Here is a 21,466-nt window from a genome sequence, read left to right on the forward strand (position 1 = left end):
TCAAGAAAGGACTGTGTCGTGCGGCAGGCCCCGTTCTAAGAGCGGACACGACCGGGAGAAGAAACCCTCAGTCCGCCTCACCTAGGGGCCTGAGCTTCCCCCTACGACGCGGGCAGCTTCCTCTGCTCAGCCCTCGCCTTCCCGGGGCTGCTGTCACCGTCGCCGCCTGCACCTCGCGGGCGGCAGCTCCGGCCCGGCTGGTCAAGGTCATTAAAGAAACGGAACGGAGTTTGGAAGAACTACCCCGGGAAATCCCCCTCTTCCCCGGGGTCTTATTTGGTAAGAAAGGGTCTCTCCACTCTGACAGGACACCACCTACTCACGCGGAGACCAGAGCACGGGTTCTAGACAAACGTCCTGAACACGACGCCGTCCGGGCCTGTCAGAACTCACTGGTTCGTCTCACAGCAGCGCAAGGTGCCCGCGGAGCGCGGAACACTGCCTCGGGGCCCAAACCGCCCCCGAGTCCCCCGCTTTCCCTCCGGCCGCTGTGGCATTCAGGGCTCCCCTCCGCTCTCCCTACTTCACAGCAGCGGTGACTCTGCCCGGCCCCAGGCGGTGGGGGGCGGGGCGGGCGCAGGGGGCTGGGGTTGGGGGTCCGCTGGGGGGGGTCACACCTTCTTGGAGCCGCGCTGGATGCTGCAGTTCTTGCAGGACACGTTCTTGCTGTCCCAGTGGTCGGCGGCGCCGCACGTGAGGCAGAGGTCGGGGTCGCACTCGCGCACGGCCAGGTAGCAGGGACACTGCTTCGTGTTGCACTGCGCCTTGCAGCGGCAGCCGGGGAAGCGGTTCTGACCTGCCGCGAGAGGCCTCGTCACGCCGCTGCGAGCCCCCGCCCGGCCGGCAGGAATCGCGGTCGCGGCGGAGGACGGCCACCACCGGGCTCCTGGCTTTCCGTCTGCACGTGTTGGGTGGCACGTGGACTAAAAAGCTCTTTGATTTTATTCAGTCTAAGCCCTTCCTTCGCAGCCATCTTGTAAGAGCCGTGGTTCGCGACCCTGCTGAGGGCCCAGAGTTCTAGACACTTCCTGGTACCCGAGCTGCCTGTGCCGTTTCTTTAAATGCTTCCAGCCCCCTTTACGCTGAATTCCGACCCAGGGCTGCTGACAACTGCTGGTAGCCAGAGGCCCTGGGGAGCCATTTCTAGATGCCCTCTACGTTCTGTGCCGACGTTACTATGACTTAATGTAAACGACCCAATCCTGCCTGGCCTGCCCAGGCCCTGCTGGCCGCCCGCGCAGAGCCCGATAGGGCGCCCCGTGAAGCCCTGCAGGAGACACGCACTTCCCAGAAAGCTGAAAGGGAAACGGAGGCAAGAGCTGCTATGATCTCGTTCTGCCTTGACCAAAAGCCTCTGAAATTCTCATGCAGTTTATCAACACAAAACAGATACTTACACTCTGAACTACACTGACAGAACTTTTCACAAAAATTCTGTGCGATCACACAAGGGCACGAGCTGTCGCAAGGCTGCCGCGGGTGGTCGCAGGGCTGGTAGTTGTAAACGTGGTTCGAGGAGCCGTCTGCGGGGAGAGCACGGCGGTCAGGCCACAGCCGCGGGGACACTCTCCCGCCGGGCGCGCAGCCCGTCTTCCGGCCCGGACTTGTCTACGGGGTGACGGCGGACGCTGCCTCCCCTCCCCCACGTGCTTGGCCAGGCCAGAGCACTGTCCCCCGACCCCAGAGGATGTCCTTCTCTGACTCACTCCCTCCCGCTGCACCGGAGGACTGACTGGGAGCGAGGCCGCAGCCATCCTCCGTCGCAGGGGGTTCCGTGGACGCGGTCAGCCGCGTCGGGACTCCCGAACACAAATCAGCTCCCGTCTTAACTGAGTAGACGGTTTTCGGTTAGTTACGAAGTTGAACAGAAGGATGCTGACCCTTTTTCAGCTGGATCTTTCTGCAGTGTGCGGCCCACAACCTGCAAAACACAAACGGTAAGTCGCCTTTGCGAAGCTGGGGGCACCGACCCAGCGCCGGTGCCACGGACGCACGACGTGTCAGCGCGTGCCCTGAACGTAAAAGCGCTTTGAACCCAGGTCCAGAGGACGGCTGCCCCTGGACCAACGCGGGGTCTGGGGTGCAAACGTCCCACACCATCCAAAACTGCGTGGAAGCTCTGACTCCCCACAAACCCAGCCTGTGGGCCAAAAGCCTTACTGGTGACGGATTCGCACAGACTCGGTCCTGCACGTGCCGCGCCGCGTTCCGACAAAGCGAGCGAGAGAAGCGGCTACGGGGAAACTAGTTACGGGACGAGGAGACACACTGGGCGGCCCCGTGTTGTCTGCGGGTCAGCAGGAAGCCCGCGGGAGACGCGCTGTCCGGGGGAGCCTGCCCCACGGCCCGCGGCCCCGACTTCCACAGCTGGCCGCTCCCCCCGGGCTCCCGTGGCTGCGGGTTGGCCTGAAACAGTGTCGCTCCTCTCATCTCGGGCGTCTGCGGTCCCCCACTGAGCTGCGGGGTCAGACTTCAACCAAGAGACTCCGCTGCGGCTGCGACGGCCTCACTGCCTGAGCTGCTCCGGCTCTAAAGGAAGGCAACGGTCCTGCCTTCCGTGAAGCGAGGGACGGTGAGCGTGTGCACAGCCGGAGCAGAGCCCTCACCCCCTCATCCCCTCACCCATGCGGCCCGCCCCGCAGACACCCTGCGCTCCTTGCCGCCAGCGCCCGTGAATGGCAAACCCCACCAGGCCGAGAGCAGCCCCGCACGGGGACAGAAGTCCGGCTCCCGGAACAGTCAGCCCGGCGCTCCCGCGAACCATTCACGCCCAGCGACCCTCCAGCGCACAGCTCCTGGCTTGGTTTCCCCGACTAAACCGCAGCGCGCAGTGACCACACTCCAGGGGCCCTGCGCACACCCCGACCCCGCGGGCCGCTGTGCTCTTGGGAGCGGGAGCCGAGCGAGCCCGCCGCGGCCGCACGCGCGCTCACCGGTGTTTCCTCTTCTTCTTCCTCGGCGGGGTGTCCACGTCCTCGGCCGGCGCCGGAGCGATGATGCTCGACTCTTTGACGCGAAACTCATACACCTGACAGGAGGCAGAGTCACGGGGCCCTGAGCGCCGTGTGCACAGGCGAAGCGGCCTGAGACGCACCCGTTCCGGAAACCTCTCCGGCTTGGCCGTGCGCTGCCAGGAGCTGGGGGCCGGCGGTGAGCAGAGCAGATGCTGGCCGACCCTCACGTGGGGACAGCAGCAGCCACCACTCTCTGGACAAGAGCCGCGAGGCCAGCCTAACGTCCTCCTGGCTTCACAGATCCACTCCCAGAAACACCTCAAGTCTGTAGGATCATTTCCCTCCAGCTCCCACCCCGTGAAAAACCAGATCAATCTACGTCTTTTTCAGGACATGAACAGGAGCTCGAGCATAACCCCAAACAGTCTTCTGTCTGGACAGTGACGACTATTTTCCCTCCGTCTCAAGTTCCTGAACAGTATTTTATCAGCTGTGCTTACCTGTCGACAAGTTTTGGTCCCAATGAGCCTGGCGATGGCACAGAAATTGTCATAATACGTGCCGATGAGGACCCTGAACATCGAGGCCTCCGCACCACTCCACTCCACGTTCTCGGGAGGCTCAATGTTTGGCTTCATCTTTATGGGTGTTTGACACCGAGAATTCGCTTCTAGAAAACCGAAGTTAAGCACTGGTCAAGAGAAATGACAACTGGAGAACAGTATTAAAAAGTAAAACTACAGGGCCTGGGTAGCTCAGTCAGTTGAACACCTGCCTTCAGCTCAGATCATGATCCCAGGGTCCTGAGATCGAGCCCCGTGTCAGACTCCCTGCTCAGTGGGGAGCATGCCTCTCCCTTTGCCTGTCCTCTCCCCTCCACTTGTGCACACGCTCGCTCGCTCTAATAAATGAATAAAATCGTTTTAAAAAAAAAAAAAAAGTAAAACTCAGGTTATACCTAAGAAAAAGAGCAGGAAGCGAACCATCTTAAGAATAAACAGTCAAGGGGCGCCTGGGTGGCTTAGTGGGTTGGGCCTCTGCCTTCGGCTCAGGACATGATCTCAGGGTCCTGGGATCGAGCCCTGCATCGGGCTCTCTGCTCGGCAGGGAGCCTGCCCCCCCCCACCCCCCGCCTGCCTCTCTGCCTACTTGTGATCTCTGTCAAATAAATAAATAAAATAATCTTTAAAAAAAAAAAAAAAAAAAGAAAAAAAAGAATAAACAGTCATGCCTCCCACAGAACCCAGGGTTGGTTCCCTTGACCACAGCCTCTGAGGCGCAAGCCGAGGGGCTGTGGGCTGGCTCCAAGAAGCACGTGACTCCTAATCTTGGACACGTGCCCCACGCTGGGTGTAAAGCTTACTTTAAAACAAATTTTTTTGGGGCGCCTGGGTGGCTCAGTGGGTTAAGCCTCTGCCTTTGACTCAGGTCATGATCTCAGGGTCCTGGGATTGAGTCCCACATCGGGCTCTGCTCTGCAGAGAGCCTGCTTCCTCCTCTCTCTCTCTGCCTGCCTCTCTGACTACTTGTGATCTGTCAACTAAATAAATAAATAAATTCTTAAAAAAAAAAAAATTTTTTTTTAAATAAAATGAAGAAAATGAGAAGGATGGAGAAAGAACAGTGACGCCCAACCTGACAACACAGGGGACCGTCTACCCTCCAGCAAGCGGGCGGGCGGGCAGGCCGCCCTCGCAGGCCGGGATGGGTGCGGGCAGAAGGCAGCAGAAATTCCGCTCCACACCCTGAGTTCTCTGCTCTCGGATTTGTCCTCAGCCCGAGAACGAACCCGCTGAGCACAGGGCACGACCCATCCCACTCCCTTCATCCGGGTCTCACCCGAGGAGCTGGAAGTCTCGTCCTTTTTCTCCTCCTCCTCCTTATCGTTGTTCTCCCCGCCCGTCTCCGTCCCTGCTTCCCTGTCACTGTCCGTGTCCTTGGACTCCAGCACGCTGATGGTGGGGGTGCTGGGCCGGCTGCTGTTGGGGAGTCTGCCTCTCCTGCGGCCACCAGGCCGCTTTGGCGGGGTCTTGATCCGCTCCGCGGTGAGGGCGGCAGCAAACTCCTTTGCTCCCTCCTACAAAGGGAAAAGTGTACACATCACGGTCAAGTTCTACAGCTCGTTTCGCTGGATGAGAAAAAAAAGGATTGCATAAAGCAAATTAAGTCAATAAATGTATCACAGTATCCATTTGTACAAATCATTTCCCTATCTAGATGCTCTTGGTTTTCTAACTGCTTTTGACAGTTTGAAATATTCAGGAAGGTACATACAGGTTCTCTTTGTGCTACAGGGGTGTGAAATCGACAATTCTATGTGCGCTTGGGAACTATATACAGTGATTATAATAAGTTAAAATATAATATAAAATAAAGTCTCTTTAAACATGAACTGTTACGAGAAGAATCATACCTAATGGGCATCCAGAGTCAGACTTTCTATTTCAGGCTTTAGGAGACCTCTCTCTGATAGTAATTCAAGTACCCAAGAAGCTTTCACAACGCAGAAGTGCGCCAGGCGTGGTCACTTCCAGCCTTACTATTAAAATCTCCCATTTTTTCCCTGTGAGGGAAGCAGAGCCCCCAGAGGTCGTGAAAGGAGCCTGAGGAGCGAGGCTGTGAGCGTTACAGTCTACACTGGCAAGTCAATAACCCAGACTTAGGATGAAATAACAGTAAGATCATGGAGGGGAGAGAGACCACAGACACCACCCAGATGGGCCAAATAAAATTCCGCCTGTAGAGAGTATTATAAAATAATGCTCAAGAATCCCATTTCTAGTGGCAGGAGAAGGGAGAAGTTTGAGGGCAGCCAACAGTTTTACACTTCATTCTACAAAAACCAAATTGCTTAAAAACAGGATACCTTCTGCAGGTGCCATTCAATGAATCTTCTGTCCAAAATCCAACAGGGAATATATACCCATTAGTTCCTAGGTAGGAGTGGCTTGGTTCAAAGGGAAATGGTAAAAATAAGATAGTACCCGTAAAAAGCAACTTTTCTACCTCACATTCTCCTAAACCCTTACCTTTTCTCCATCATTAAAAAACAAAACAAACAAACAAACAAAAAACCACCTGTGGGACCGACTACCATGTAAAACTCAAGAGGGCCTACGCTGAGGAAGGCTCACCAAGCTTCTGGGGCTTAAGGGGCTACCTGTGCTGCTCACACTCATAAGTTTGGTGGCAGGTCTAACAGTCCTCGATCCTAAAGGCCTTGGAAGGTTGCTGAAGTGATTACCACAGACAAAGAATAATACAAGATTCAGGAAGGACTAGAATGTGCAGCGCGTAGCAGCGAGGCAGGAACCCGCGCGGGTGAGAATGTCCGCCACGCGGCCAAGGACAGGGGCCACCATGCCGACACTGCCTTCATAGACCTCGCCACCGTCCCCCAGCAAGACTCCTCCAGTGCCCTCCGGTCGGGTGGCTCCCCGGCTTACCAAGTGCTGGTAACACTGCGGTCCACAGGGTTTGTTGTCTAGAGCTGTCTCTGTGTTCTTCCGCTTGTAAGTATTGGGTGTTGCATGAAAAGCTGCAAAATAAACATAGAATATCCAGATATTACTATATTTACTTTTTCATTTCTACTGTTTCAGTGGAAAAATTCACTTTTCCACACTACAAACTTGCCAGTGTATCGTCTCCATGTCAGAACTTTCCTTCAAGCTCTTACTGAATCATCTCCATGCGTTCTCCTCAGCTTTCCCCCGGAACACTGCCACTCCTCCCCACCAACCCCTAACCAGGGAGGAGACAGTAAATTCTGGAATAATCAGTGATTCCCTATTTCTCTCCTTAAGACTACAATTGATACACAGACCTCTAAACTCTGATTATGAACATTCACTGAGTCTTTGATATCTCCATAGAAACAACTGATACGTCCTCTCTACAAGGAAATCAGGTTTCCCAATTTCTTGATTTCCAAAGGAAGGTCAACAGTCGGCTTGTCAAAATGGATAAAAATAGGACAGAACTTGTTAAAAAACTAAAAATACAGAGGACAGGGCGCATGGGTGGCTCAGTCAGTTAAGCAGCCAACTCTTGGTTTGGGCTCAGGTCATGATCTCAGGGTCCTGGGATCTCTCTCGCCCCTAGTCGGGCTCTGTGCTCAGTGGGGAGTCTGCTTCCCCTTCGCCCTCTACCCCTCTGCTTGTGCACGCACTCTCTCTAAAATAAATAAATCTTTACAAATAAAGAAGGTAAGGGCGCCTGGCTGTTCAGTAGGAAGAGCATGAGGCTCTTGAACTCAGGGTCATGAGTTCGAGCCCCATAGTGGGTATAGCGATTAAACAAATAAACTTCTAAATAATTAAAGAGGACAGCCTCAGACTACTGAAATTCAGTTTCTTCAGATCAGACACAATACAGGAATCTAATGAGAGCCTGTAGTCAGCACCCTTCTACAGGAAACACATGGTCACATAAAAGAGGTTCTAGAAAGAAGTGTTTGAAACTTAAAATCCCCAAATAATGTGATAACAGATTCTATTACAAGGCCGAACTAAATAAACATGAACACACAGTGGTGAGAACTTGTAAAACCCTCGAGAAAGCCTACTTGCAGCCGCCAAGGCAAATGTTAGAAATGCCCTGTTCAGAATTACACAAGATGAAAATTATCTTAATTTGGATACAAATAAGTGACACATTCATGAAACAAACCATTTAAAAAACATCTGTAGGGGTGGTAGGTCGATTAAGCACAGACTCGTGATTTCAGCTCAGGTCCTGATCTCACGGGTCACAGGATCCAGCCCCAGGCTGGGCTCCACGCTCAGTGGAGTCTGTTTCAGATTCTCTGCCTCTGCACCTCCCCCAACTCAAGCATATGCTCTCCCCCAAAATAAATAAATCTTAAAAAAATAAAAAAACAAAGTCTGTAAAAAGCCATACTCTATCCATAGAATCCATAGAACTTAAATGGGAAAGACAGACTGATGAGGGAAATAAGGGAAAAAAGACAAAGTTATGTTTCTGAAGGAGAAATTCAAGGCTCAAATTCTGTTTTAAGTGTGCATTAGAGTTCCCTATGAAATGAGAGACTGATACCACAACTAATTTAGCATTGGATTATGTTTTTGAACAGGTGAGGACCCCTACCATACAAAGTCTGAGCCTGTAAAAGGTTAAGGTTACATCAGCAGCTAAGAATTAACTTCTATCCAAAAAACAAGATCGTCCTTAGCCAGTTAGCAGCACATACGGAGTGATCTATTTTTGGTAAAATTTGTTTTTAGTGTGGATATCTCCCCTATTCATAAATTGATGCTCTTGATTTCACCTGATCCAGTGAAAAATACAAAGGCACATACGTATCTGTACACGTGCGTGCCCAGAGGAGGAGGGCAGCCCCTGCCAGTCCTGGGCTGGGAGACGCCGTTAGGGGCATCAGAGCAAAGTCACAGAACACTCACCAGCCAAGTTCTGGCTATGAAGGAAAAATTAACCTGCTAATAATCAGAGGTACTTTATTATCAAAGGGAAAAAAAAATTCTTAATTTCACATAGCATTTAGCTCAAGAAAGAGAACTATTCTCCTTACTAGACTTCCCTCAGAATATCAAACTTCAATTGTTTAAGAAAACTAGATATATTAAGAACTCCCTCTTCTAGAAATGTCTTGACTGCTTGAGATTTTCAGAATACTTAATATTTTCACATAGGCATCTTGAAATACCTGTATTTCAAGTAAGTTATTAAAATATTTTTAAGCTAAATATAATATGGGGGGGTAGAATATGTAAAATTCCCTGATCAAAAAAATTATTAGGAAATCTAAGCAAGGTGCTTTCTTAAAAGCTGTACAAAAAGGAAAGAATATGGGATATTGAGGGTTTTTGGGGTTTTTTTGTTTGTTTTAATTTCAAAAGCAACCTATAAAATCTTGGTAAAAAATCTAAAGGTTTTCAAGCAAAGGTAAAAAGACTGTTATGGGTCGCCTGGGTGGCGCAGTGGGTTGAACCTCTGCCTTCGGCTCAGGTCATGATCTCAGGGTCCAGGGATCGAGCCCCACATCAGGCTCTCTGCTCAGCGGGGAGCCTGCTTCCTCCTCTCTCTCTCTGCCTGCCTCTCCACCTACTTGTGATCTCTGCCAAATAAATAAAAATAAAATCTTTAAAAATAACAAATTCAAAAAAAGGACGATACACAGTTACTGTTACGATATGCAGTTCCAGCTATTCCCTATCCCTGTGAGTAAACTGGCAATTCTAAAAAAATGGCTTAAAAATACAAAGTAGGAGTGCCTGGCTCAGTCGGTTGAGTATCCAACTCCTGGTTTTAGCTCAGGTCATGAGCTCAGGGTTGTGGGATGGAGCCCCACAGGGGGCTCCCCGCTGAGCAGGAAGTCTGCTTGAAGAGTCTCTTTCCCTGCCCCCTTCCCCTCATGCGTGCTCCCCCACCAAATAAATAACTCTTTAAAATAACTTCTCACTCAGTATACTCATGGTTGGAATCACATAATTCTTATGTATATCACAGATCTCCGATTTTTAATACTAAGTACCTTACAAAATAACAGCATCCATGTTCAGAGCACAGGACAGTAGTGAGAGCAGCAGTGACAGCAGCTCATAGTAAAGGCTCCTGTGTTCAAAGCACACGGTAAGAGGTTTTAGGCATTACTTCATTTAATCCCCACAAAATCCTCCAGGTATGCGGATTCCCATCCCCATTTTACAGATGAGAAAAACCGGGATTTAGGGAGGGTAAGTCACTCTAATTTCATGGCAGATATGAACTCTGTAGGTCTGAATTTTAATCATTACTCTTCTGAAATAAATTTTTAAAAAGTCAACCATCAACTACAAACTTTGGAATACTGTTTCTGAAAGTCTAACCATTAAAATATTAAAACCTCTACAATAAGCATTAATACACATTCCAAAAAGAACAGACTTTTTACATAATATCAGAAATGGCAAACAGACAGAATTGGATTTTATGCTTAAAATGGATTCCTCTGTAGGCCATACAGATAATAGAAAATGTAGCAAACCATTTATTCCAAGATTCTACTTTTGATCCTATTTAAGCACATAAAACTTCCCAGCCTTAATTTCCCAGCCTGCCTTCCCTCCCTCCCTATCAGAAATGCGTTAAATTTCTGTCAATGTGTTACATTACAGTCAGTTCAGGAGCTGGCCCCAGTTCCTCTAACAAGTGTCAAAGAACCACCAGGCAGTCCATTTTAGGCTGAAGCTTTTATAAAGAAATTACATGATTCCAAGTTTGCAGAACAACCCGTTTCCAATTTACAAAATGGATCATGGTCTCAAAGTCATTTGGAATACAAAGTGGGATTTGTTCCCAAACCAAAGCCATTTGTCTTTCAAGGTTCATTAGAACACACAAGTCCCTCTAATAGAAAAGATCCATGGTCAGATACTAAGCTCTGGGTAAGATAACTGCCAAACCCTTGCCATCAAAACATCTTCTTTATAGATAAAAACTGTAGTCACCTCTAATGTCTAAATAACCTATTATCAGTAAGGCTACCACACAGAAATAATAAAAATATATAAAACATCACAAAAAAGGCCTTTTCACCCAGAAGTTTAAAAAATTCTCCCTTAAACAAGGAGCTAAAAAAGGAACACAGAATATTCTTTAAAATTCCTTATAAATTATAGTAATGCCAAACACACTAACGTAAGAGAGGTTGAAACAGTACTCTGGAGACAATTCAATCCATGTTAACCACATACATCAAAAAAAAAGAGGAAAGAATGAAAACAATGCAAAAATCACATTAATAAAGAGAAAAATAGTAAACCTAATATAGTAGCTGATTCTCTGAGGGGGAAATACACAAAACGGATTTTCAAAATAAAGCAAAAGAAGCCACTTCATGAGCTCATCAAGAAAAATGAGAGAATGAAACATTTAAGAACAAAAGAATCATTAGAACACTTAGATCAACTTTATACAAATAAATTTCAAAACCTGGGTGAAGGGGATAATTTTTCAAAAGTAATCCAGAAGAAGGAAAAAAAAAAGTAGCTACTAGTACCAATGTTACTTAACACTCTACTGAAGATACAAGCCAATGCAATTAGACAAGAAAATAAAGTCATCAAGACTGGAAAGACAGAAAGTATTAGTAACTGCAGATAGTTTACTTACATAGCTAGAAAGCTCAATAAGAATCCACTGTGAAACTCTTATAAACAAGAACAACTGAGTAAAGTATCAAGGTATAAAATATGTAAGACTGAAAGAGAAAAAGCCAGGCAACAAACCCATTAATACCTAGAAATCATCTTAAGAAAGAATATACAAGAGGGGTGCCTGGGTGGCTCAGTGGGTTAAGGCTCTGCCTTCGGCTCAGGTCATGATCTCAGGGTCCTGGGATCGAGCCCCGCATTGGGCTCTCTGCTCAGCAGGGAGCCTGCTTCCTCCTCTCTCTCTCTCTCTGCCTGCCTCTCTGCCCACTGTGATCTCTATCAAATAAATAAATAAAATCTTTAAAAAAAAAAAAAAAAAGAAAGAAAGAACATACAAGAGCTACAGGAAGAAAATTTGAGTTTATTAAAGGACACAAAAGGTAACTTGATCATATAGTTATACTTAATCCTCATTTTAAAATATCAGTTTTCACTTAGGTGACTAATAAATTTAAAGGGATTCCAATAAACATACTACTAGACCTTTTTTTTTTTTTTTTTTTTTTTTTAAAGATTTTATTTATTTATTTGACAGAGAGAGAGATCACAAGTAGGCAGAGAGGCAGGCAGAGAGACAGGAGGAAGCAGGCTTCCCGCGGAGCAGAGAAGCCGATGTGGGGCTCGATCCCAGGACCCTGGGATCATGACCCGAGCCGAAGGCAGAGGCTTAACCCACTGAGCCACCCAGGCGCCCCTAGACCTTTTTTTTTTAATTAGATAACCTTAAGATTATAAAATTTACATTAAAAATAAGAATAGCCAGGAGATCTCTGAATAAAGCCTCTTGGACAGAATGACTCAAGGAACAAAGGCAAAGAAAAGAGACCCAAGCACACATGGTAATGGGGAACAAAGGCAGTGGGCAGGGCAGCCAACAGGGAACTTTCCAGTAAAAGGTATGGAAACAGCTCAGTAGCCTTGGAGGTGGGGAGGAGGGGTGCATCAAAAATTCTATCAGAATAAATTCCAGCGACCCAATGTTAGATACAAAACAACAAAGCCTACCTAAACACTGGGCATTGGGTTAACTTGCACTTGTGGGAAACGATGTACAGGTACAGCCAAGGTGACTCACTGTAGCACCATTAGCGTGTGGCGCACAGAACAATCCAAATGCTGACCCTCAGGAATCAGCTCAGTAAGTTCTCCCCCTCCTACAGCGGAAGACCACGCAGCTCTCCAGATAGGAATAATACTGACCAATATGTACTTAGTCGAAATGGGGAAAAGCCTGAAAAGTATGGCACCTTTTGAATAGGACACTCAGAAAAAGAAGAATATCTGCATTTTGTCAGAAAAAACTGGTGCTGAGCAGCGTAAGAAGTGAGGTGCAAACTCTATGGGGGAGGGCAGAAGTGGCAGGGAGAATTCACTTGGTACCTTTTACTACATTCTGAAATGCAGCATCACGTGAATGATAACCTGCTGTAAGCAATGACGACAAAAACAAGCCGGGGACTGTTTTGAGTATTTGACTCTGCGTAAATTACACGGAGTAATAAACTGAATCCTTACAACGGACAGCTTATGAAGTGCTACTATGTCATTCTCCTCTCACACAGACAAAAACAAAATGAAAGCACAAAATGCTATCTTTAATATATGTTTAATGTATTTACTGACTCATCTTGCTTAGGAAAAACCTACGGTGTGTGGTTTTTGTCAAAGTTCATGGAAAGCAATGAATCCCTATGGGATCTATCAAGGCTAAATCGTGAAGAGATTGGCTCTAGCGTCCGGAAAAGGGAAAGGGGCCACCGTGGCCGCTGGACCCCTGCTCTCCAAGTGCTGCAAGTGGGCTGCCTGCCGTTCCACAGAAGCAGACTTCGGTAAAGGGAATAATTGTCTTCTTCTGCCCAGCTTGAATAAAGAGGTAATTATCATGTTCAAGGTTCACAGAAATTACTCAAATCTGAAGATCACAATAAAATAATTCATGTTAAAAGTAGTGTCTTACTTCCTTTGGTTCATCTGTATAACAAGAAAGACACAAGAAATGCTGCATCTACAAACAAATGAAAGGGGCCATTTTACAGACTTCCAAGTCGAGAGTCCACCCAATTCTTTTTTTGCTATCGTGTATCTGCAGGCAATTTATAATATTTTTAATAAAAATCGGACATAGTGTCTACAACGACTGTGTGTAAAGGCGAATTAAATGCAATTCAAGGCAACTGTTTCAAGGGCTGTGTGAAGACAACACTGCCAAGCCCAAGAAAGATATTTGATCTTTGTCCGATGACTGGAAAAACACGTGGCTGGCACCAGAGACTGTTACGGCTACGAAATCACTGAGACTAGGTGGTAAACAATAGCAAGGACATGGGAAGTATAATAATTCTGAAAATCTACTTCAAATTTTTCTAATTAAAGGTAGCTACACCACTAAAGCCACACACACACACACACACACACACACACCATTTCCAGGTCAAGGTACCTATCACACAACAAATTATGAGATGCAGCACATGAAAGCAGACAGAGCAAAAATTCAAAATGAGACAAGATGTAACCGCATGTGCGGGCTAATTAACATTAAGAGGTGCTACTGGATAATGAGGGGGAAACTTCTGTAAAAGCCACAGAATGCGAAAGGGCCACTCAGCACAGGGGGGAACAACTTGGCCCAGGTCAGAAGTCCCTGAGAGTGTGACCTTGCCACAGAGATGGGCGCCCTAAACTGTAACATGGATAAAGCTAACCTTTATTAAGTAAACTCTGCTTAGGAAACCAAGGAGATATCAAATATGTTTTCAAAATAATGCGCCTCAAAAGTAGTTGGTGCTTTTTCAATGGTGCTTAAAAAGTTCCCATTACCTAGAAAATTTCCTACGAAACCTCACTCCCCAGCAATGTCAGAAAAATAAAGCAGTATTATATGTGACATACTTAAATTTCATTAACAGCATTTTATGCTTTCCCCGTATTCAAATGCAGATTTTTTTTTTTTGAGAGAGAGAGCGAGAGTGAGGGGCACGGAGTTGGGGGGCTGGGACACGGAGGGAAAGAGAGAATCTCCCAACAGACCCCCCCACTGAGTGCAGAGTCAGATGGGGGCCTTGATGCCACGACCCTGAGACCACGACCTGAGCCAAAGTGAAGAGTCGGGACACTTGGCCAACAGCCACCCAGACTGCCCCCCAAATGCAGACTAAATTTTTAAAAGTAATTTACTCAGAGGACCCCCCCAAAAAAACAAACAAACCACTAAATAGACAAAAACATATAAGCATCTTTTCGGCCAATTTCTTACTCAACAAAATCTGTTCATCAATATCAGTGTTGCTCTCAGCTATCGGTTCACAGAAATAGCTTTATTACAAAACAAGTGCTTGGTTAGCATTTATGGAAAAACCACTGACCTGCAGTCCAAATTCGCGGGAGGCACATGGTCCAAATTAAACACGTGCCAGACTTCACAGCAGCCCTCAAGCAACAAAGTACAAAAGAACGATACTCTGATCCTAACATATTTTTCAATCATAACTGCCAGATTAAATGACAAATTCTAGTTATAATAAACAACAACACTTTCCAAGTTGCTTTAAGCCATAATTCCACAACAAAGATAAAAAATGAAAACGTACAAGAATTGCACTTACGATGTAGGAAGCAGTCATATTTAAAACATCGCCTACAGAAAAGCGTATGAAATGAGTGCAAGCTTTGCTCCCTCTGCACAGACTTAGCGTTTGGTCCGTCTATGTTCGGGGTGCATTCCGGAGGAAGCGCGCCGGGGAGCTGCTGCTCGGTGAGCTCTTTGTACCTAACGTTAACCAAGAAAAACGCCAAGTGAAAGTGGGGCCAAAACCACTCCGAAAAGACAGTTTCCGAACGGGGCCGTGTACTGGCTGTGGTGTTAGTCTTGCCCGAAACACAAAAGGAAAGGTCTAACCGACAATAATCTATTTAGATGAAAAACCAATTAAAAATTATGCATGGTATATCGAGAATCAAGTTCACGGGTAGGAGCCAGATCATGAAAAATGTTACCATGTTCATTAAAATAAACGTCAGTGACACCAACGTTTCTACAAGGGTCCGGAGAAATTCCCCTCTCCATGTACGACCGTCAATGATGTCATGTGTTTACTGTGCCTAAGGCGACTGTCGGGAGGAGAGCACCACAGACGCGGGGTTTCGAGAACCCTGCCAGTCAACAGAGGAAGCCCAAGGGCTCACCAGCTACATCAGTTCCGTTTCTGACAAACGGAAATGCTGAGCTTCGTACCATACAAGGCAAGACCGCCTCAAAGAACAAATCTTACTTTTCCTTTAGTTCTTCTGCTGTGCCCTTATCTGGAAACATTGAGGAAATGGCTTCAAAAATTTTATCAGAAGGAAATTTCCGAGGTGGGCGGATTTCTTTATCTAAATGGGGAAATATGAAAGGGAAAAAAAATCATAGTAAACAAGTTTTCAATCCTTCCTTCTTTCCACACAACTACATCTAACAAAGCGGATTTCCGAAGAAATTATCGACTCTGTGTTTCACTTACTTCGACATGTGTTATACGTATCCACAGAGCGCTGGTGAGCCAGACAAACAGAAACCTCCAAGTCAAATATGGAAAGTTTAAGGCACACCGGGAGGCCAAAGACACGGGTTCTAATCCCAGCTCTGCTACCCACTGGGTCTGTGACCTCGCCTGGCCACTATCCACTGGGGTCTGTTTCTTCACCGACAAGCCAAGGAGAGGAACCACATGATCACTGCCTGTTACGTAACCATTACGCTTCCTTCAGATTGCGGGTTTTCCCCATTCTTCTACGCTGTTTAAGAACGTGCTATGCCGAGTCTCCACCGACTGTGGGCTCGGGTGTGGGGTCCTCTATTTTTCTGATAAGGCTTCACTAGTGTAGGGGTTAAAACTCTCGAGCAGTCAGAGGGATTGCCATCATAGTGTTCTGGGCTCTGTTTCTCCCCAAGAGTGTGGTCTTAAGTAAGTTCCTTAACTGCACTAAGCCCGTCTCTCCAACTACAAAAGAGATCTGACGCTAACAGCCACCTTGCGGAGCAAAGAGAGCGACCGGCACACTCACTACTTGCATAGTCAGTGATCAACAGGTTATATCATAATGATGATTACGGTGATCACCCAGCAAAATCCCAAAAACAGAGTAAGTTCTTTCGTCAGCCAAAGGAAATAAAGATGCCTAACTACAGGATGAAATGTTACAAATGATATTCTCATTCTGATTCTATTACTATTGATATGCTAGTTCAGAAAAGGAAAAAGAGAAAGAAGGAATTAACATCTGTTTGTACTTTATTGTTTTTGAAAAATGCTGTCAGGGTTACACACAAGCCTAATACACAGACATACCATCTCTGTTCTCCTCTAGATCTTTCTGTTTTTCTTCTCTTTCATCGGGATCATCTCCATCATCATCATCATCATCATCATTGTACTGACCAAGAGCATTCACCAACTCCACAAAAATTTCATCATTTATAAACCCACATTCTGAAATTCATCAAGTCAAATATCAGAAATACAGAGGAAAGTGGTGATGACAACATTTTACATATGCCTTTTCTAACCTGGAAGAAACAGCCAGGCCTATTAATTACCACTAGAACATCATTAAAAGGAGGCAAGAGATCATTTTTAAGACTGGCCTGAGGCAAAGTTAGGAGGAATTTAACTTCAACACCTGGTACCTTCTCTTTCATCACACCCTCCCCAAGTTTCCAGCGCCCGCTACTCGAACCTAATTCTCTAGAAACTAACTGTGGCCTCAGCCCCCTCCTAACAACTCTTCCGGAGAGAAGGGATGGTGATGATGCTACACACGCCGCCCTCCCACTGGATGCTTCGTTGGGGTCTCCGGGATGGGACAGAAACCGTGGTCGCAGTGGCAGAAGTGTAGGTCCTGTGGCAGCTAAGGGGGCGTCCTTCTGAGCATAGGGCCTTCTGGAGCCCACGCGTCATGCAAGCAGGGCCCTGACCCTAATTTACCATGAAGGAATCTTAAAACCTACAAACATCCAAACAAGTCTATTTAATTTACATGTTACTGGCCTCATAATGTTATAACCAGCTATGCATCATTTTCAAATAGTAAAAATGATTTTTCAATTTAAAAATAGTTAGGGATAACATTAAAATGTTTAGGCTTGAAAATAGGCCCAGGCCAGTCAAAAAACTTGCTTTCGATATTAAAAATCTTTTCCATACCTATACTTAAAAAATTCAAAATATCTCTCAATTCTTTGGCCCCGTTTTCCAAGAGAATAAACACAGGGCTCACCTCTATCCCCATGTACTTTGCCATCATAATTTTTTATTAGTTCTTCAATGAAAGTCCCATCCTGGTCTAAAACTTCATCCCCCATGTAAGGAATGTTATGTAAAACAGTTTCATCTTCCACCTAAAAATAAAAAATATATTTTAAAAGCAGGCTTATCCTAAATATCAAAGTATTTTTTAAATCAATGTAATGTAAAATACGATTTTTTTCCCAAGTAGATGTCTCTACTCAGTTCTCCAGATCTAAACTAATAGACAGCAAATTCTAAAATATAAAATAAAGAGCCCTCCCATCAATAAGGATTATCTCAGAAATCAAACAGTTTATAGGAAAAAAAATTAAGAAAAATACGCTATTCACCTAATCTGACATGTCATCAATCATTAAAACTTACCATTATTTTATGTACCTCAAGAAAGGAAAAAGTATTGCATATTACCACATGACCAATCAATTTGAAGATACACCCAGTGTCTTAGAATAGTTTATCAAAACCACTTAATATAGCCATATAACAGGATAATAACATAAGGATTTCTAAACTTCACTCGATGATCTAGTTATTCAGACCTTCAATATAATAAAAATCTAGGGGATGTAAAATAGAGTTTCATAAAGTTTATGCCAAAAGGATTTGCTCTTATACATAAAATAAGAACATTCTACAATTACATACAATATTTCAATGCTTACAGGAAAAAGATGCCTATCAAAATTGATCATTTGGGGGCACCTGGGTGGCTCAGATGGTTAAGCATCTGCCTTCAGCTCAGGTCATGATCTCAGGGTCCTGGGATCAAGCCCCGCAAGAGGCTCCTTACTCAGCTGGGAGCCTGCTTCTCCCTCTCCCACTCCCCCTGCTTGTGTTCCCTCTCTCGCTATGTCTCTCTCTGTCAAATAAATAAATAAAATATTTTTTTAAAAAACTGATCATGCTAAGCAAGATGAGAGATGAGCTTATGAAGGTTCTGAAGACAACAGGAGAAAAAGAAGGCACTACCTTAGCCGAGAGAGCCGACCTAAGGAAAAGTTCGGGAGAAGAGAACTGAAGCACACACGGGGCCGTCCGCAGATGTGCACGGGAGGGAGAGAATCTTCAATGAAGGATAAAAAAGAGAGTAATGATAGATCAAGACTGGAGGGTTCTGAAGTCCATATTTGAAGAGACTTAAGCAAGGACAGATCTGTCTTAAGAAGTCTTAGTTAAAAGGAGAATTTTAGAAGGAAAATTCTGATAAACAGAGTGGACTGGCTAAGAGGAGAGGAGGACGTGGCAGCTGCGGCCAGCGTAGGAGCCTCAGGCAGGGCGCACGATCAACAGCAAAGAATACACGAGGAAAAGGCCACAAGACACACAGGGGACCGTCACATAGCAGCAGGCGGGAAAAACGGAGAGAAGGGAAAAATCTCAACTAATCCCCAGGTAACAAATTTAGGACAACTGCAAAGTTCAGAAAGACAACAGAATCTTAAATGAATAGGGAAAAGGACAATTGGGAGGGAAAGTGCATAAGGGATATAAAATTAAAATTGAGATTTTAATGCCCTGATCTATCCGAAAGAACCAAACTTACAACTAAAGAGTCCAGTCTGCACATCTCACTTTCACTAATCCCACTTAAACCAGGAATGTTAATTTTTTTGGATAAAAGCCAAAATTAAGTCACAACTGGCTATTTTGTCTTCCTAACTGTATGGTGTAAACTTTACCCCTCAAGACATATCCTAATCATAATAAAGACAGTCTGCCTTATTTGCCTCGGTCAGTGACCAGCAAAACTCACAGATAATTCTAAACAGTATTAAACACTATAACCTTTCAGAATTTTAGTCTAAGAAAATGTGAACTCTCCCATAAGCTCTTGCAATATAATTCTTAAATGTTTTTGCAAGAAGCCTTAAACACACGAGGCAATTATAGAAGAACATCTGAAGTGTGTCTTTAATCCCTCGCTATAAAATCTTTTAGTTACTAAAGACATTAGAAACATCTTTTAGGGTGCCTGGGTGGCTCAGGGGGTTAAAGGCTCCGTCTTCGGCTCAGGTCATGATCCCAGGGTCCTGGGATCGAGCCCCGCATCAGGCTCTCTGCTCAGCAAGGAGCCTGCTTCCCTTCCTCTCTCTCTGCCTGCCTCTCTGCCTACCTGTGATCTCTGTCTGTCAAATAAATAAATAAAATCTTTAAAAAATAATAATAAACAACTTTAAAAAAAAAAAGTCTCGATGTGTGCCTGGCTCAGTTGGTAAAGCACATGTCTCTTGATCTCAGGGTTATGAGTTCATGGAAGATGCTTTAAAAAAAAAAAGGTAAGCAATTCCCTAAAGTAGGCTCACCAAGGACATCTACCAACACTTCTAGCTTATTTTACATATCAAGTAAGTAATAAAACTACACATTTTTTACTTAACAACACAAGTCAAGAATGCGCACTCAAATTTCTCGTTTCACCTTCCTTCATCCTACTTCTATAAAGAATTAAATACCAGCATTTTGTCACAAAAGCTATTGGGCCAGTTTTATCTGTGGAAATATGCTAAACTTTGTGTTTTATAAGTCCTGAGAATATTTCATAATGTACATTATCATTTAATAACATGCTGCCTAAAACCACTTCAACAAAAGTTCTCAATTTATAAAACCTATATATCAGACTGAAATTACAGAATACTGACTGACCTTTTCAAGCATAAGAACTATAAGCTTCATCTTTTAAACATATTTTTAATCCCAGGTAGGATTTCTGCTTAACACTCTTTCTTTAGAGAATATTTTAACTAGGAAAGACTAGAAAAAGAGCAATACCATAAAGGTTTATTAAAAAATATATATCGGTTTAAAAAAATCCCTGAGTGTTATCATTTCGATAACTTTTTTTTTACTTATATTATTTTTTATTCACCTTGACAAGAAAATTGTATTTTATTTAAAATAAGTTATTATCAAGTAAGCAGATGACGCATGATCTACATACCATAAAATTCTGCTGTAGGGGAGACCAAGAATACATTATGGGTACTGAAGCAACTGCATTCAGAGTCTTTAATGGGATGACTTGTGTTGGAAAATCCAAGTCACTGGTCACTGAACACTAGAACAGAAAAAATAAAATTGACTCATAAGAATTAAAAGACAACCTTAAGCTGTCAACATATTATAAAGGGATGCTGCGTACTTAGGTAATTTTGAAAAGGATATTCCTTTAGCTAAGACATCAAGGTTCCTAACAACCATGAGGGATTCTCTCCTTCTTACTTTCTTTTACTTAAAGTGAAAAAAATGCTTCAGATTTCGCAAATTTTCAAAAGCTTCCAAGAACCCTTCCCATACTTACCAATATCAACCAGAATCAAAAACAGTATGTGCTAGCCTCAGGTTAACTCACTATAAATTTCCTAGCTCGATGCTTAATTTCTTTTAGATCTCAACCACGTGGAATAATATTATATATACCAAATATGCCTCTTAAATCTCACTTAATAAGAATATGAAAACTGTTAGGTTCATCTTTCTTATCTTTATCCTCCCTTTTAAAAAGCCCAAGCATCATTTACTGATATTACCAGATGATAAACAAAAATGAAGGGTAGTAACAGATCTGAATTTCAATCACAACAAAAGAAGTTCATATCCGTTCTGCAAAAGTATAATCTCTAAATTAATAGTAATAGCTAGCATTAGTGAGCACTTTCTATGTGCGAGGCACTATCTTAAACACATTACATGTCTTATCATATTCTGTCCTCTTGACAACACTGTAAGATGAGGACTAATTCTTAACCCCCATTTTACAGATGAGAAAACTCAGGTGAAAAAAAGGTAAGTAACTGGCCCAAAGTCGTGCAGTAGATAGGGCTAAAATTTCATCCCAGAAAGAAAGCCTGACTCTGGAGCCTCCGCTCTTACCCACTACACATACTGCCACCAATACCGTATTCTAGAATGTTTAAGTGCATCTACTCTCTTGAAATACCGTATTTCATCCAACCTGTGATGACCTCAATTTCAAGGCATTCCATTACTTTCTGTATCAGTGAGAAAATAATGTTGCCAGTCAAACTGTAACATAATGCTTTCTTAT

At 44.7% G+C, this 21,466-nt stretch overlaps 1 protein-coding gene across 10 annotated transcripts in view; it reads right to left on the reverse strand.

Moving 5' to 3' along the window:
• Positions 1-21,466, reverse strand: part of LOC111154333 (enhancer of zeste 2 polycomb repressive complex 2 subunit) — a 41,305-nt gene that overhangs the window by 5,065 nt on the left and 14,774 nt on the right. For 5 of the 10 annotated variants that reach the window (XM_022513879.1, XM_022513876.1, XM_022513878.1 and 2 more), the window contains exons 3-14: positions 20,360-20,476; positions 17,387-17,507; positions 16,459-16,599; positions 15,400-15,502; positions 14,734-14,897; positions 6,401-6,492; positions 4,794-5,031; positions 3,455-3,624; positions 2,934-3,028; positions 1,881-1,921; positions 1,398-1,523; positions 618-796 (exon numbers count right to left, since the gene is read on the reverse strand). In XM_022513879.1, the coding sequence (XP_022369587.1) occupies positions 618-796; positions 1,398-1,523; positions 1,881-1,921; positions 2,934-3,028; positions 3,455-3,624; positions 4,794-5,031; positions 6,401-6,492; positions 14,734-14,897; positions 15,400-15,502; positions 16,459-16,599; positions 17,387-17,507; positions 20,360-20,476 (1,587 nt within the window). Of the gene's footprint in view, positions 1-617; positions 797-1,397; positions 1,524-1,880; positions 1,922-2,933; positions 3,029-3,454; positions 3,625-4,793; positions 5,032-6,400; positions 6,493-14,718; positions 14,898-15,399; positions 15,503-16,458; positions 16,600-17,386; positions 17,508-20,359; positions 20,477-21,466 lie in introns of all 10 variants that reach the window. The other 5 variants (XM_022513877.1, XM_022513874.1, XM_022513872.1 and 2 more) reach the window with 3 other exon arrangements.

The sequence above is a fragment of the Enhydra lutris genome, unplaced genomic scaffold (assembly GCF_002288905.1).
Source record: "Enhydra lutris kenyoni isolate GAN:26980312 unplaced genomic scaffold, ASM228890v2 scaffoldscaffold37, whole genome shotgun sequence".
Lineage (NCBI taxonomy): Eukaryota > Metazoa > Chordata > Mammalia > Carnivora > Mustelidae > Enhydra > Enhydra lutris.